The sequence below is a fragment of the Leucopleurus acutus genome (assembly GCF_964270905.1).
Source record: "Leucopleurus acutus genome assembly, chromosome: 10".
Taxonomy (NCBI): domain Eukaryota; kingdom Metazoa; phylum Chordata; class Mammalia; order Artiodactyla; family Delphinidae; genus Leucopleurus; species Leucopleurus acutus.
The window spans coordinates 88,867,827-88,886,129 of NC_139153.1; the positions used below are offsets into that span (position 1 = coordinate 88,867,827).

General features: G+C 36.2%; 1 protein-coding gene across 2 annotated transcripts in view; it reads right to left on the reverse strand.

The window, feature by feature from the left end:
* CDKAL1 (CDKAL1 threonylcarbamoyladenosine tRNA methylthiotransferase) overlaps positions 1-18,303 on the reverse strand; it is a gene marked incomplete at its 3' end in the record, with an annotated part of 657,220 nt that overhangs the window by 158,874 nt on the left and 480,043 nt on the right. For both annotated transcript variants that reach the window (XM_082848483.1, XM_082848484.1), the window contains exon 12: positions 15,659-15,839. In XM_082848483.1, the coding sequence (XP_082704609.1) occupies positions 15,659-15,839 (181 nt within the window). The remainder of the gene's footprint in view (positions 1-15,658; positions 15,840-18,303) is intronic.

An 18,303-nucleotide genomic window follows, 5' to 3' on the forward strand; every position in this document is an offset into this window, starting at 1 on the left:
GTAAAGTTATCCTACCTGTAGCTTTAACTATAATTTTTAAAATACCAGATCTGATCGCCAAAGTGATCGAGAGACTTAAATTACTCCCCAGAGCCATGTTTTTGGTCATCATGGGCACTATGCCTGCTGTGGTTACATCACACTGATGAGAGGTGCAGGCAGAGAGCCGTCTTTCAACTTCCAATCTGTCCCTGTTAACTCTGGCTGCTAACAGAAGATAAATCAAATTAAACTACTTCACAGTGGTCTTTAGGTTCTCTAATGGAATAGGATTTCAGGTACCTGACAAATTATCCATTTGGATAACCTTTCTAGACCTTTGAAGAACTCACTGATTTTCATTTTAATAGCATAAAATGAACCAAAAGGGCTGCTCCCTGGGGGTCTTGGGGCTCCTGGGCTCTCTAAGATTTAATATCAAATTAGTTGGGAAGAGATCCATCAATTACTGGATCTTGGCATTAACTCTGTAATGTCCCCAGTGATTTCACTCATATGTTTCTGGGCTTGATTCCAAGTAGAATCAAGCATAACTTAATCCCACCAACTGGAATTTACATATAGGATTCTTCCTCCACATCTGTTTGTCCTAAAATAACAAGTTCAAATCACCCAGAAAGTAGTTTGAGAGGACACTTTTTGACTTCACAGATAACGAAGGTCCAGAGGAAAGACAGTAAAGGAATACAAGGTACATGGAAAGTATGACTCCCACGGTATGACTTTGACACTGAGTAACATCCCGATAGAGCGGTGAATCTCATAGCATTACAGGAGAAATATGTCACCCATGACCTGTGAATTCCCCCTAAGTGTTAAAGATATTTCACCCATGAATTTCCCTAGCTCCTCTTGATCCACACAAGTTTTTGATCTGCACAGTTTTTGAGAATGAAAGTTCTACATGTACTTAATTGCTGTGTAAATATACAGGCACTTCAATGAAACAAATTTTCTGCCTTTCCAATTTTAGTTTCCCCTCTCTGTCACTGCACACTCAATTTAAAGTATCTTGTTTAAGGACCTACTGTATAGCACAGGGAACTCTATACTCAATATTAAGTAACAACCTAAATGGGAAAAGAATTTGAAAAAGAACAGATACACATATAACTGAATCACTTTGCAGTACACCTGAAACTAACACAACATTGTTAATCAACGATACTCCAATATAAAATAAAAAGTTTAAAAAAATTTAAAAAATAAAGTGTCTTGTTTGGGGGCAGGGATAAATTAGTAATTTGGGATTAACAAACATATACTACTATACATAAAATACACGAATAACAAAAATTTACTGTATAGCACAGGGAACTGTATTCAGTATCTTGTGATAACCTATAATGGAAAATAATCTGAGAAAGAATACACACACATACACATAAAATTGCATCACTTCATTGTACACCTAAAACATCATAAATCAACTATACTTCAATTTAAAAAAAAGGGAAAAAATAAAGTATCTTGTTTAAAACTATTGTAGCCTAAGGATTAAAAACTGATAGAGGGCTTCCCTGGTGGCGCAGTGGTTGAGAGTCCGCCTGCCGATGCAGGGGACACGGGTTCGTGCCCCGGTCCGGGAAGATCCCACATGCCGCGGAGCGGCTGGGCCCGTGAGCCATGGCCGCTGAGCCTGCGCGTCCGGAGCCTGTGCTCCACAACGGGAGAGGCCACAACAGTGAGAGGCCCGCATACTGCAAAAAAAAAAAAAAAAAAAAAAACTGATAGAAAAAAATCGAAAGATTTAGAATAGATTTAAACTAAGAAATGAAAAATCTTTTATTTTTTTAGAAATATATCCCAATTTTACAATAATTAATTAATTAATTTTTGGCTGCGTTGGGTCTTCGTTGCTGCCTGCAGGCGTTTTCTCTAGTTGCGGTGAGCGGAGGCTACTCTTCGTTGTGGTGTGTGGACTTACTGCGATGGTTTCTCTTGTTGCGGAGTATGGGCTCTAGGCACGCAGGCTCAGTAGCTGTGGCTTGCGGGCTCTAGAGCACAGCCTCAGTAGTTGTGGTGCATGGGCTTAGCTGCTCTGTGGCATGTGGGATCTTCCGGGACCAGAGCTTGAACCCGTGTCCCCTGCATTGGCAGGTGGATTCTTAACCACTGTGCCACCAGAGAAGACCCCTTTAGAATACATAACTGTAGCAGTCCAAGCTATCATAAAATTGAAAGTGGGAATTAAACCACTAAGATTTTTGAGTTTTCAAGGCCTGTTTTTTCTTCCTATCTTTGATCCTATTAAATACTTGAGAGTAAACATTCTTATGCTAAAAATAGATAAGTACACAGTGAAGAAACCAGACACCACCTTAACCACGTGATCGAAATTAACATCACCAATAAGGGGCAAAAAGACATAATGTGTCTCCAGATGTGACATTCTGAGAAGAACATAACATCATTTACTTAGTTTAACAGGGCCAAATATATAACATGAATTTAATCATGAGGAAAATTCAAACCCCAATTGAGGGACATTCCATAAAATAACTGGCCAGTACTCTCAAAAACTGTCAATATGTCATGAACTATAAAGAAAATCTAATAAGAAACTGCTATATAAAAAAATAAATAAAATTAAAAAAAAGGAAGTGAACATCTTTGAGGGATCATTATTCTGCCTATTATGGGGACTTTTGGTGAGTTTTTTTTTTTAATTTCAGGATTAATTCCAATTGATATTTAACTCTTTTCTTTTCCAGAGGCTTTTCAAGTATAGACAATATGGTCAAATACTAAATAAATAAGAAAAAAAAAAAAGAAAGAAAATCCGAGGAACTGTCTTGATTAAAGAGGACTAAAGAGATTAAATACAAGATTCTGAATTGAGTCCCACATCAGAAAAATGACAGCTCTGAAGGACACTGTTGGGATTCTTGACAAAATTGGAATCTGAACTGTAGATTAGGGAAAGTACAGTACCAGCGCTAAATTTCCTGAATATGATAACAATATTGTGATTATATATAAGATCCTTGTTTTGGGGAAACACACACTAAATATTAAGGGGTAAAGGGGCATGATGTCTGTCTGTAATCTACTCTGAAATTGTTCAGGGGAAAAATCTATGTCTAAGTCTCTGTCTGTTGCTTGAAAGAAAGCAAATTCAGCAAAATGTTAAAAACACTGATAAATCTTGGTAAAGGGTATACTGGAGATATAATCTTACAACTTTTCTGTAAAGTTTAAAATCATTTTTAGGAAATAAATTTCTAGGGCCTATAAATAAAAAAAAATCACTGCTATGACAGAAAACAACTTTGGAAACCAACACTTTTTTGGTCGAAATGTTCTAAAATTATTTTGAATTTCTGGCATAAATACTTATTTTACTGTTTACTATGTATAAAATAGATAACTAATGAGAACCTATTGTATAGCTCAGGGAACTCTACTCAGTTTCTGTGGTGACCTAAATGGGAAGGAAATGCAAAAAAGAGGGGGTATATGTATATGTATAGTTGATTCACTCTGCTGTACAGTAGAAACTAATACAACATTGTAAAGCAACCATAGTCCAATAAAAATTAATTATTAAAAAAAAAAAGGGCATGGAGCAAAGAGTCAAAGAATGGAGTCTAAGTCTCCAGCGTTTCACTTAGTAGTTACTTAGCGAGTTTACTTAACTTCTCTGAGCCTCAGCTAACTCATCTGTAAAGTAAAAAATAATACCAGATACCTGAAAATATTGTTGGAAGAATAACACAGGATAAAGTACACGAAAGGCACAGACTATACGATTCTGGCATGTGTTACATTCAAACAATGGAAGTTTCTTTTCCCTGCCCTTTGAATCTTATATATCACTTCTATAAAGGTGCTTTATTATGAGTAGCAAAAATAAAGAATCAGGACATTCATCATAGATTATATGATCTCAGAACGTAATTAGTAGAGTACAACAGTTTTATCCATTTGAATGCTTATCTGGTTATACTTGATTTGTTAGTCCTTAATTATGAAATAAACATGATTCTAAGAGGCAGGAGTTAGAAAAGAGTGTCACATTAAATTACCAAATATATTCTGTTGACCTAAATACACATTTAACATTAGCTCTAATACTTGGAACTACACTTATAAATCCCTTGGAAGGTTATAAATATGGAGTTATTAATGAACCATAGTTATCACAGTAAAAAATAAGGTCAAGAAATAAGATAGATCATAAGGTTCTTTATCTTTAGAAGTTACTCCAAAGTCTACTCAGTTCTAAACTTGTTATTAAGGTAATAAAAAGTGAGTTCAAATTGAATATTACAACTTTAATAAATCAAGTTCATATAAAAGGCGTAAAAGAATTATGTAGATCCTTCTAACTTTTCTGAAACTTATATAAATCAAAGCATGTAATCATCACTGAAAAAGTCAGACTAAAATATAATAAAGATGACTTTGCAAAGGATAGAATTTATATTCCTTTATTTAATATAAATTCACTCAGTCCTTCTCAACGCTAATACCCACCACCATTCAGCATCTGAGAGACAAACTTATACCCACATATCTTCCCACTGTTTTGGTGATTATAAATTCATAAAAGAAGCAGGATAAAAATAAATGCCAAAATGAAAGCAAGAAATTAAAATATCATAAGAAACAAATTAAGTGCATTTTTTTTCTACAGAAGTTAAAAAAAAAAGATTTTCTATAAGGTCACGATGAAGTACAAATTCAGACTGCTATCACTGAACTCAAGGCTCTCAAATCATATCTGACTCTTCATTGTCCTAAAGTTGGGTTATTTTAGAAAACTTGAAATACTAGGATTCCCAAGACAAATCCATGTTCCAAAGTATAGCCATCCCTGATTTTTTCTTACAATGGCTTGTATTTAACAGAAGAGTCATAAGAAAAGGGTTTCAGGTATCAACAAAAATCTGTGCTTTTCCTATCTTTACCATCCTGAACATAACATGGCTCCATCCTGGAGTTACAGTCTACACGTGTCTAGTCCTGTGGGTCTGACTACATGAAAGCTGATTTATGTGATAATGGAATTCAGTTTGTTAATGTCACATCAGGACTTAATAAAAAGTTAGGCAGTTCTCTGTGGCAGGCAGGTAGGCAAGAGGTCAGAGGGCAGAAAATTAGGGGGAGCGGTGAGCATACACTGAGAGAAGGTTGGGATTTTCTGAAGAATGATTTAGGCTGAGAGGAATCAGGAGCAAGCTTTTCAAAAACAAAACAAAACGAAACAAAAAAGAAAAACAGAAAATCCACCTGTGGCAGTAAAAATAAATAGTGGTCTCACTAGTGCTACCTCTTTCCTAGTTTTGGGAGTGAGAAGCCTAAAATGGGTCTCATGCGCTAAAATCAAAGTGCTGGCAGTGCTGTGTTCCTTCTGGAGTGTCTAAGGGAGAATCTGTTCCTGACCTTTTCCAGTTTCCAGAGGACATGTGCATTTTTTAGCTCATGGTCCTGTCCTTGAACTTCAAAGCATATTATTCCGATCTCTGCTTCTGGCCTTACATCTCCCCCCCTCTAACTTTAACATTCCTGCCTTCCTCTTACAAGAACCCTTGTGATTACACTGATCCCACCCAGATAATCCACAATAATTTCTCCATTTCAAATGCTTTAACTGAATCACATCTTCAAAGTCCTTTTTACTCTGTAAGGTAACATAGTCACAGGTTTGGGGATTAGGGTGTGGACATCTTTGGGGGCCAATTATTCTCTCTACCACAGCTGGTCTCATTGCCGCCATTTTGAGCCATACAATCAACTAATTTAATTATTATGTTTAACATTCCTAGTTCACATTCAAGAAGAAGTCATTCAATTTATTGATTACACAAACAAAAAGTCATTGGATTCACAGTAAAGTAAAAGGTGAAAGAATAGGGAAATGCCAAAAACATATTTAGGCCAATGATCTAGAAAAATAAAGCACCTAAAATTTCTAAACATGGTTTGAAAGGTGGCCTTAAAACCAAATGATAGAGAATCAAAGGTTATTAAGAGTTTCAAGGGGCCTTAGAGATCATTCAATTCAATTCTCCATTTGTTAAACGAATACCATCTGTATAAAAACTCACATGAAGTAGGTAGGCTGTTCCCAACCACCTCTCTGGATTATAATCTAGCTCATACTGCCTAATGTTACTACAGTCATCATAAAAGACTCTGTTAGGTGATCTGCTGAAATCTATTAAAAACAAAACTATGGTCAGGCTAAACACTCTACCAAAAGAGGAAATTAAAAGAGAAATGATATGTCCAGAAAAAAGAAACTTAAAAGATCCACTGGAGGGCTTCCCTGGTGGCACAGTGGTTAAGAATCCAACTGCCAATGCAGGGGACATGCGTTCGAGCCCTGGTCCGGGAAGATCCCACGTGCCACGGAGCAACTAAGCCTATGAGTCACAACTACTGAGCCTGAACTCTACAGCCCGCAAGCCACAGCTACTGAGCCTGCGCTCTACAGCCCACGAGCCACAGCTACTGAGCCTGTGCACCTAGAGCCTGTGCTCCGGAACAAGAGAAGCCACCACAATGAGAAACCCATGCACCCCAACGAAGAGCAGCCCCCGCTCACCGCAACTAGAGAAAGCCCACACGCAGCAACAAAGACCCAATGCAGCCAAAAACAAATAAAAATAAAATAAACTTAAAAAAAAGACTCACTGGAAGAATCGAGTACAATTGTGTAAGAATCCCAAAATATTCCTTTTGAAAAGAGAAGTCAAAACAAAAATAATCTTGAGAAAAGGGGCCTCCCTCGACATATGTTTGGAAATCAATTTAGAATAAAGTATAATGGACAATCTAGAGTTTAAAAACTCTTGAAAATATTTTTACCTCTCCCCCAAGGAAAAACTTTAATTTGAAAATCAGAGACTGTGTAAATAATGTAATTATACTATCAAGTAAGGCAAAAATATCAGAATTCCTTTCATTAAGGCAACTTGATAGTCTCTAAAATACTGAGTTGTTAAACTTTAGATCATACTCAGAAACAACAAGCTTTTAAAAACATTTAGAGAAAGTAACAAAGCTCTTTCTATCTGCTTTATTTCTCTGTTTTGCTTTTTTAAAGAACTTATAGGCAGCTAAATTTGGGAGAGCCATTATATGTCGTTGTTCTTAAACCTGCATATGATTTAAGAACCTTTTTTTTTTTGCAGTACGTGGGCCTCTCACTGTTGTGGCCTCTCCCATTGTGGAGCACAGGCTCCGGACACGCAGGTTCAGCGGCCATGGCTCACGGGCCCAGCCACTCCGCGGCATGTGGGATCTTCCTGGACCGGGGCACAAAACCGTGTCCCCTGCATCGGCAGGTGGACTCTCAACCACTGCACCATCAGGGAAGCCCAAGAACATTTCTTATTCAACATCTATTCCAAGTGGTCACCTGGCCTTGGTTTGAATACCTCCAGCAAAAATTCACTCCCTCACAGGGAAATCTACTGGGGACAATTCCAGCAAAGCTGCCTGGATCAATCTGAAGGATGGCCCTCCAGGTGCCTCAGAAACATGCACCCACACTCCTCAGAGCTGAGGCAGGAAGCATCTCCTGTGGCCTCGTCATCCCTCGGGGAAATGTTCTCGAAACTGCAGGTAAGTGAGTTATGATTCTTTTGTGCTAATATATATCTAAAGACATTATCTTAGCTCCAAGATGTAAGACAAGCAAGCAGGTGGATTTAATATCACAATTTAACATTTTAAACCAATATGAAAATTCCAAAGCTACTCTCATCACCTAAAAATTATTTTTTCAAGTCATAGGCCTCTTAAAATAAAGATTTCATTACAACTTCATTATTTTTCATCAAAATTTTCTAAAAACAAAGTCTGGAATTGATAGCTAAGAATCAAATGACTTTTTAAACTTAAGTTACCTTTTCTTGGCAGACTAAGAACCTCAGCCATAATTTTAAAATACTAATAGAATTACTTAAGATTAATGAAGACTACTCAAGGAAGACTCAATGAAATAGAAAATGTAAACATGCAAATTTGACCTTTCATCTAAAAGTCTAAGGTCACTCCCAATTAGCTTAAGTGATTCCACTATTAAATCTTATAAATTAATAAGCTTGCAAAAGGTAAGAAAAAAATTTTAGTCTATCCCGATCATGAAAATACATTGCCTAAGTTATTTTCATTATCATTTAAGAGGGTTATACTTTTTTTTCAGCAGGCAATAAAGGATTGGCAAAAAATCTGCCCCTCCCACCTATGCAAATGCAAAACTCAACTGTATGGTGCTTTTATCCATTTGATGATTTAAAGGATTAAAAAATACGCAAAATTTAGTTCACTTATCAGAGCTCTACTATAAAGCATGAAAAGCACTGGGATTTACTTACATTAATACTAGGATTCATGTAAACGTAGTTATGGGAAAGGGAAAAGTATACTGAAATTATTCATGTCATTTATCCGAGAAGAACATTTGGGGGGGGGGTTGATTTTAGTGGAAATAAAATATACCTAAGAAAACAATATATTTTCACTAAGAGGAGCTCTAAAGACAGAATAAAAAGTGTTGTTTGAAAGTAACTGATATTGTGGTCTTCTTCCAATAAGGGGTTAGAGCCCATCTTCATTGTTGATTTTTTAGGCAAGGAAACGGGAAACAAATTAGGTAAGAAAGAATGGATATCTATTTTGTAGCAGTGTTTTAGTGATGTCCAGTTGGTAAGCAGTTTCATAAAGTACTTACCTTAGGGTAGAGAGTTGTTAATTTTTGATAAATTTAGGAAAACCAGGGAGATTCAATGCACATGATATATCCTCTCTTTGATGGCAGGTCATCAAAGAGTTTCATCATTAATACTTAATTCCTTTTATTTAAGATTCTGAATTTTATAAAGATGAAACTCTTCCAGGCTAGTTTTTACCTAGAGCATAATTACAGAAATTTAGAGAAGTGTGTGGATTGAGTTGTTATCTCCCGCCATAAAAGATATGTTGAAGTCCTAACCCCCATAATCTCAAAATGCAGCCTTATTTGGAAAGAGGGTCACTGCAGATGTAATGAGTTGAGATGAGGAATAGGGCGGGTCCCTAATCTAATATGGCTGGGGTCCTTACAAGAAATAGCCATGTGAAGACAGACACACACAGGGATACCATGTGACAATGAAGGCAGCTACAAGCAAAGGAAAAAGATTAGCAGCAAACCACCCCAAGCCTGGAAGAGGCAAGGAAGGATTTTCCTACATGGTCCAGAGGAAGCCTGCCTCTGGACTTCAGTATTCAGAACTGTTGGACAATAAATTTCTGTTGTTTTAAAATGAAATGAGCTATCAAACCACAGAAAGACATAGAGAAACCATAAATGTACATTACTAAGTGAAATAAGCCAATCTGAAAAGGATACAACACTCTAGGATTCCAACTATCTGACATTCTGGAAAAGGCAAAATTATGAATACAGTAAAAATAATCAGTGGTTCCCAGGTGTTGGGGGGTACGGGAGGGATGAACAGGTAGAGCACAGAGAATTTTTAGAGGAGGGAAACTATTCTGTACGATACTATAATGGTAGATACATGTTTTTACACATTTCCAAAATGCAAAGAATGTAGACTGAAATGTAAACTACTGACTTTGGGTGATAATGATGTCCCAATGCAGGTTCATCGACGTAACCAACGTACCACACTCTGGTGTGGGATGTTGATATCAGGGGAAGTTGTATGTGTGTGTGGCAGAGTATATGGGAACTCCATGTACTTTCTACTCAATTTTGCTATGAACCTAAAACTGCTCTAAAATATAACGTCTAAAAAAAAAAATGGTTCTGCTATGCCAGGATTGGGTGACAGAAGCTAAAAAAAATGTAAGGAAGATGCTAAGGGGCTATGTTTAAAAGATAAAAGAGCAAAATAAAAAGCATCTGAAAGCTGATCTTATGCAATGAGTTCTGCTTCTGGCTAAGGCAAACCAGCTTGTATCAGACCAATGATCTTGCCAAGAACAATTAGAAAAGGTGAATAAAATTTATAATATGGACTGTTTGAACATCAAAAAGCTGCCAACGCAGTGAGAACCTGAGGAACTAAGATCCTGGAGAGAAGCTCAACATGTGGATCTACTTTTCCCTTCTGGGTATTTATTAATTTGTAAGCAGTGACTGGGAGACTGAGCATCCAGGTAAAAGCTGAGAGGCCGAGAAACTATGCAGAGCCTGAAGCATTCTCATGATCCTGCAGAGACAAAAATCAGAGTGGAAGACCTGCCGTAAAGAAAGGCCCTGCTAAGCAGCACAGGATTTCAGCTGAGGTCCTGACGAGCTCCATAGGGTGGTATGTCGGCTCAGGCTTTTTACCAGCTCACCAGAGATGATTATGTGCATCTCCTCCCAATTTCACGTGCTGTTCAGTGATATCACAGTGGTGATTTGAAACTGGCAAGAGTGGAAGTATTTACACTATGGAAATCAGCAAAAGCTATAAATCAGAACCCTTCCTGCTGAATGTCAGGTGTTAAAAACCAACACACCCCTGCCTGCCTTCAAAAAGTAAGGGCGAGCCAGAAATAACCCAATCCTCAGAAAGGCTGAAAAATAGTTTGAAAAATCAATCTCAGATCAATTCAAATAATCAGTCCTTATCTTGGAGTCTAGCAGAAGCAAAATTAAATACTCCAAGAGGAAGATACATTACAGTCTAGACCCTATAGTTGTTTCTTTTTTAAATAAACAATGGTAGTCGTATAATAAAAATGATCAGGTATACGGAAAGAGAAGACAAATGATCAAAATCAAGAAAAAAACGACAATACAAACAAACCAACATTAGATCCAGATATTGGAGAATTCAGTATGGGCTTTAAGGTAACCGATTAAATATGTTCAAAAAATATAGAGGAAAGTATGGGGAACTTCACTAGAACACTGGAATCTATAAAAAAAAAGAATCAAATTGTAATTCTAGAAGTAAAAAAATTAAAATGAGAAATTCCATTTATGGGTTTGATGGCAGATTAAAAACAGATGAATAAAGGATTAGTAAACTAGAATAGCACTTCATAAATTTTAATGTACAGACAAATCATGTGGAGACGAAGAATGACTGAGAAGGTCTGGGATGGGGTGGGGCCTGAGAGCCTGCATTTCCAGCAGCCCCATGGGTGGACAGCAGTGCTGCTTCTCTAGGGACCACACATGCTACTGTTGCTGTTCACCTTGCTGTTCACTACTGTGAATAGCAAGAAACTAGAAAAGAGGTGAGGAGAGAACATCCAGAAACAGAAAGAGAACAAAGGAAAAATATAGAAAAGGATAAATTAGACATTGGGTATCATAACATGTATAACTGAAATTCTAGAAGAGAAGAGAAAGAGAGAATGGAGCAAAAGAAATACCTGGAGAGAGAATGGCTGACATTTTCCAAAGCTGATGAAAGAGGTCAGGGCAGAGTAAAGAAGCTCCAGGAATTCCAAGGAGGAAAAATACAAAGAAAAGTACTCAGCAGGGGGCTAAGGTAGAGAAGGCATCATATCATAAAGATCTGTTGATGTGATTTTTGTCTAACGGAATAAACTCCAGCAAAATACAGGGAAGAGCCACAACGTTTTTGAGAAACTGCTTTCATGAACAAGGAAAAATGACTCAGAGGGCAGAACCAAGAAACCAAAGGGTAGAGCAAATATCAAATTAACAGTCCCAGGGATTACATCGAGTATGTACCCTAATGAGGGGGGAAGGGATGAGGGAGTTTCTGGGGCCATCTTACAATTCCACTTAATACATTAGGTAATTCTAGGTGTATTTAAGGGAAAATAATAGAAATACTATACAAACTCTTCCAGCAAAATGTAGAGGAAGGAATACTTCCCAACTCATTTTATGAGGCCAACATTACTCTGAAACCAAAATTAAGAAGACATTACCAGAAAACTACAGATCAAAATTTTCCGTGAACAAAGATGTAAAAATTCTTCACAAAATTTGAGCAAACTGACTGAAATAATATATCAAAAATAATACATCATGACCAAGAGAAGTTTATCCCAGGAATGCAAGGTTGATTTAAATATTCAAAAGCCATTCAGTAGAATTCACAATATTAACAGACTTAACACCACAAACCATATGATTATTTCAATAGATGAAAAGAAAGTGATAAAAGTTTAATTCTATTCATGATTAAAGCGTGCATGCGCACACACATAATTTACCTAATTTACACACACACACACACACACACACACACACACACACACACACACACACACACACACACACACACACACGGTAAATTAGGACTTAGAAAGGGACTTCCCTAATCCCCAAACTACAGTTAACTTTTATACTGAATGGTGAAATTCTGTAAACTCCACTCTTGAGTTAGGAAAGAAGAGAAAACTACCCAATTTTATTCAGTAGTGTACTGGAAGTTCCAGGCAATACAATAGAAATAAAAGTTACGAGGATTGAAAAGGAAGAAGTAAAACTGCAACTATCCTCAGATAATACAACTGTATACGCAGAAAAACTGGAAGAAAAAATTGCTACAGAAAAACTATTAGAATAAATAAATTCAGCAAAGTTGATGGGTGAAAGGTAAATATGTTAAAATCAATTCTATTTCTAAATAGTAGTAACAATTAAAAATGATTAATAATATCAAGGGAATACACACATATGGATAAAAATAATAAATGATATGCAAGGCTTGTATACAGAAAATTATCATTATTGAGAGAAATTAAAGAAGATTAAAATAACTAAGAGCTATATTTTATTCAAAGATGAAAAACTTGATATTATTACAATGTCAATTTTCCCCCAAATGATCTATAGAATCAATACAATATCAATTAAAATTCCAGCAGGATTTTTTGGTGGAAGTTGACAAATTTAGAAAGTCAAAGGATCAAGAATAGTCAGGACAATTTTCAAGGAAAAAACATTTGGAATACTTACACTGCCAATATCAAGACTTATTACAAAGCTACAGTAATTAACTTTGTGATTTTGGGGAGAAATCAACAGACCAAAGGAACAGAATAGTGTTCCAGAACGGACCCACGTGTAGAGACAGTTGATTTATGATAAAGGTGACCAGGCCCAGCAGTGGGTAAAGGATGAGGTATTCCATAAGTGGTGATGACTCAAATGGATATCCTTATATTTTTAAAAAAGTCTTGACCTCCGTACCTCATAATCTAAACAAAAATAAATTCCAGCTGGATTAAAGATCTAAAAGTAAAAGGCAAAATCATAAAATCTAAGAGTACCTTTTGCGGGGAGGGTATCTTCATGACAATGTGGGGAAGGTAATCTTAAACAGGACCCAAAAAAACACTAAAACAAGAAGAAAAATATTGATAAATTCTACATAAAATTAAGAATGCTCTTCAAAAGGCACCATTAAAAGAGTGCAAAGACTGGTTATAGAATGGAAGGTACTTAGATTACCATGACCAACAATGGACTTCAGAAAACACAAATAATTCCTATAAATCAGAGGAAGGAACGGGGGAGGAAACAAACAAGACAGGTAAGCCAAGAGATAAAGAGGCAAAGGTGTGAACAGGCACTTCATGAAAAAGTGTATCCAAATCTCCAATAAACATATAAAAGGTATTCAGTATCAATAGTTGACAGGGAGATATAAAAACCACAATTAGATTACATTACAGGATTTCCCTGGTGGTGCAGTGGTTAAGAATCCACCTGCCTATGCAGGGGACACGGGTTCAATCCCTGGTCTGGGAAGATCCCACATGCCGCAGAGCAACTAAGCCCGTGCACCATAACTACTGAGCCCTTGTGCCACAACTACTGAAGCCCACGTGCCTAGAGCCCATGCTCCGCAACAAGAGAAACCACCGCAATGAGAAGCACACGCACCACAACGAAGAGTAGGTCCCGCTCGCCCCAACTAGAGAAAGCCCATGTGTGGCAACAAAGACCCAACATAGCCCCCCCCCAAAAAAGATTACATTACATTCCCATCAGAATGGTTACTAATAAAAACACACTGCCAACTGCTGGCAAGAATACAGAGTCACTAGCATTTTTAGATATACTGCCGCTAGAACTCTAAATTCAACTAGTTGGGAAGACTAGTGGGCAGCATCTAGTAGAGCAGAGTAATTGTATTTCCTATGATCCAGCAATTACACTCCTAGCTAAACACCCAGCAGAAATGTTTACATACACGAGTCAAATAAAAGATACAAGCAGGAAAGCTGACAGCTGTATTAGTTGCAATACTAACAATGGAATGTTGAAAAGACCCAATTCTTCTTTCACATTAGGATGGGCAAATTGTGATTTGCATAATGGAATACTATATAGCAAAGAAAATGAATGCGATACAGCTACTGGCAAAAACAGACTACTCTCACCAACACAATGTTAAACTTAAAAACCCAACAGTCAAACACTGATGAATTCTTTCATTTATATGAAGTTTAAAAACAGGTCAAACTAATATGTCAGAATGAGGGATAGTGGTTTCTGTTGGGAAATAGGAGAGGATAGTAAAGAGAAAGGCATGATGGGGACCTCTGGGGTACTGCTAATGTCCTATTTCTTGATCAGACTGAGGGTTACATGGAAGTATTCACTTTATGAAAACATACAGCTGTACACTTTTCTGCAGGTATTTTGAAGTTTAAATACTTTTTTTATTAAAGAAGCTTAAAAAAGAATGAATTAGACTATAAGGACAATAGAACAGTAGTTGTTAAGGAGCTGGGGATGGAGAGAGTAGACAACTACAAAAAAAGTAAAAGGGAGTTTGGCAGGGGGGCCTGATGGAACCATTCTGTATCTTGATTGTGGGACCAGTTACACTAGTGAATGCTTTCATCAAAATTCAAAGAACTATATGCTGGAAAGAGGTAATTTTGCTGAATGCAAATTATACGTCAATAGAAATTGTAATTTAGATATAAAAAGTAATTAGTTCATTTGATTTCTTTTTATGTTTACGAAAAATTAATGGTAGCACACAATTTGTTTTGGTAATCAGAAACAAGGCAGAACATTTTCAGTGAAAAAAATTTTACTTCCTCTTAAGGCTTACTAACATTTTTTCATCTTGGGCCAATGAATCTAGAAACTAAATGTTTGCTTGAGGTCATTAATTTCTGGGGCATTCTGGGAAACAGTTTGCCTTTACTGGCTCTCAAATTTTTTCACATTTATTTTAGGTCATCTTATTCTAATATATCTATGAACATGTAAGGAGGAAATTAAATTGAGGTTCACTGTGAAAGCAACACACATCCGAAATAGACAGACAGCATCATATCTATACCATGGAAAAGTAGGAAAACCAGGGGACCCTCAGAAAGTAACAAATTATGAAAAGCATCTCTTAAGAAGCAGGGAAGCCTCCTTTGCTCACAAATATTTAAGTTTTGCCTTATTGTGAAAGACCCAAGGTTTTATCCTATAAACAGTTAGTACTAGATATTAGTTCAAAAAATTTTCCCCGTGTCATCTGAACCTCACTCTTCAAGAGAAAAAAAAAAGGTAGTATTATAGTTGCCTAAGGTCATTTAATGTACCAAGGTCTCCCTGCCCCTGACCCCAACTGGGAACAAACATTCCGTATTTCGTAACTTAAGGGTTGGTTATACCATGAGCTAGTTGTGTTAAGGCAGGCAACACAGCTGCATTTTTACAGCTGCTGGCTAAATATAATACCTTACAAGAAAAGTATCTTACCACTTGCGCTGGAACTTGCTCCATTTTTGCAGCGGGAGTTCCTGGTCTTGGGTAAAACTGGTTAATAAAGAGACTTGGAAATTTGTACTCTTCAACAAGTTTCACTGTTTCTTGAAAATCTTGGTCTGTTTCTCCAGGAAAACCACAGATAATGTCTGTAGCAATAGTTATTCCAGGAACTCTAGAAAATAATAAAACAAAAATGTACAAAGTTGACTACAGTCCATAATTATTCTATTTCCTTGACATTTTAAATACCACTATTCCTTTAAAATTAAATTTTTAGGAAAGGGACATTTGCAAACAGTTTTAAAATGCCCTAAATATTAAAAGTTTATGGAAAACACGGCCCCCTATCATCCTCAGGAAATACCCATTTTAAAAAATTTCAGATGTTTCTTCATCCTTCCATATTTTAATATTGATGCTTATTCTATTTCTAGACTTATTGACTATTAGGCAATATTTGCAGACTTCAATGAGGATTCAGCTCTTTAAACTACTCTATCCCTCCCCTTCCAACATAATCACTGCTCAATTTTTAGTTAAATTGATAGTGTTAATAGTATTTCCATTGGTATAAATGCTGAGATATTGTTCACTTTCACAGCCAACTGGTATACTATCAATAAGTTTTCTTTTGCCATGTTTAATTTTTCCTAGAGTTAATAATTGCCTTTTTTTAAAAAAAATTGCTTAATATTCTATGTACCTATATAAATGTTTTCCAGAAGATCCATCAGTTCTATCAAAAACCAATACTACTTTCTAAACTCTCAGTGTACTATATAATTTACCAGTTCCATTTTTCTCTCTGGAAATGCCACTCCTAACTTTCTTCAAGTATGTGCTGCTTTCATAATGAACCAGCTATCATCCTTGAATGTGGTTCCTTGGTTTTCTTTCCAACCCCCCCCCCCTTTTTTTTCTGGATCCTATGTCTTCCTAATTCTTGACTATTCTATTCTCCTTAATTCTGCTGGAGCATTCTTTCAGAAGCTTCATCAAAAAGAGTGGCAGGGAAATTTTGTTGTTATTGTTTTAGCATCTCTGAACATGTCTTAATCCACACACAACTGACTGATAGTGTGGGGTGCATAGCCCTCCAAAATGAAAAGTATTACCCATCAGAATTTTTTATTGTTCCCTTTTTTTTTTTTTTAAGTTGGCAAGGTTGAGATGAGATGTCCAGATCCACTCTGATGCAAACTTCTTTACAAGTGCCCCACTATCTTTTTGAAAGTTTTTAGGCTACTAATTTTTTTCAATGTTTTTAAATTTCATGATAGTAGGTCTTGGATTAAGTATTGAAATATTTGTACAGGGTACAATCTGGAGACTCATGGTCTACAGGTCTAATTTTATGCTATTTTTAAAATCATTTTTCTCTCTCTGCAACTCCTCTCCTTGGAATGTTGAAACTACAGGATTGACCCTCTAAGCTGCTCCACTATTGTTTTCCATCTTGTGCTTTTGTTACACTTTCTGAAAGATTTACTTATCTTCCAATGCTTCTATTGAAAAAATTAATTGTTTATCATATTTTAAATTTCTAAGAGCTCTTTCTCATTTTCCAGTTTTCCTTTTCACAGCTTACTGTTTTTAGAGATGCAACATCTTTTCTTAACTCTTTGAGGATACCAATTACAGTTTATCCACAATCTTTCCTTTGCTCACTATAACTGTATCTATTTCCTCTGGGTTCTTGGATTTGGTCCCTTTCATTCATGACTAAGACCTGCCGTAATAAATAGTGACTCTTGCTGCCCTTTAATACTTAAGAATAAAGCACTAAAAGCTTTTCATCAGAGTGACTGGGTAACAAGCTCCATTTGTTTTTCAACAGGTCCATATGTTAGCATCTTGGAAGTCATTCCTCTTTGGCCATTGAGTTTCTCCATAAGTATGCTACAATATTCTGTGTGAAAGAATGACAAATTTATTTTAAAAAATATTTCTTTCTTGATTTCTGCTTAGTCTCACCCAGCTATTAACTTGACTGAACTTTAATTAGTAAGGGAAGTTCCAAGGTCTGGAACTTTTCTATCTGATGCTAAATAGAAAATGAGACAATATACATACAGAAAAATCCAACAGTATATTTGGAAAAAAATTATTTAAAAAAATTTTATCATTTTATAAAATTTTTTTTTCTCTTTTAAGGATAATTATCAAAATTATTGTTGAAAACCATAAAAAATATACTTTTACAGTAAATGGTAAATAAAAAGACTATTTTCTAAACTAAAGCATGTGAAATAGAATTATGTTAATAACTTCAATTAGCAATTTTTTACAGTTGACTTACAACTATTTCTGAACAAAAGAAATCCACACCTAAAAATAAAAGTAATGGATCACAGCAGAAGTGACAGAGAAGAGACCATCTCCCCTAAGAAATTAGGGGAAAAAAAAAAAAAATCTGAAAAATTGCCTGTGAAACACTGCAGCAAAGACAGTAGGTTATTGTTCCAGGCTATGAATTGGAATGAACTTGGCACTAGATTATGGGGTATTCCCAAAGGAAAGTACCTTACTGATCCTCCCCCCGCCTCACCCCACATCCTTCTTGATCCAATGTAGTTGAGTTCAGTATTATGTAACACCTGCTTACTTTGGCCTTAAAGTCCATAGCAAAAAAGAAA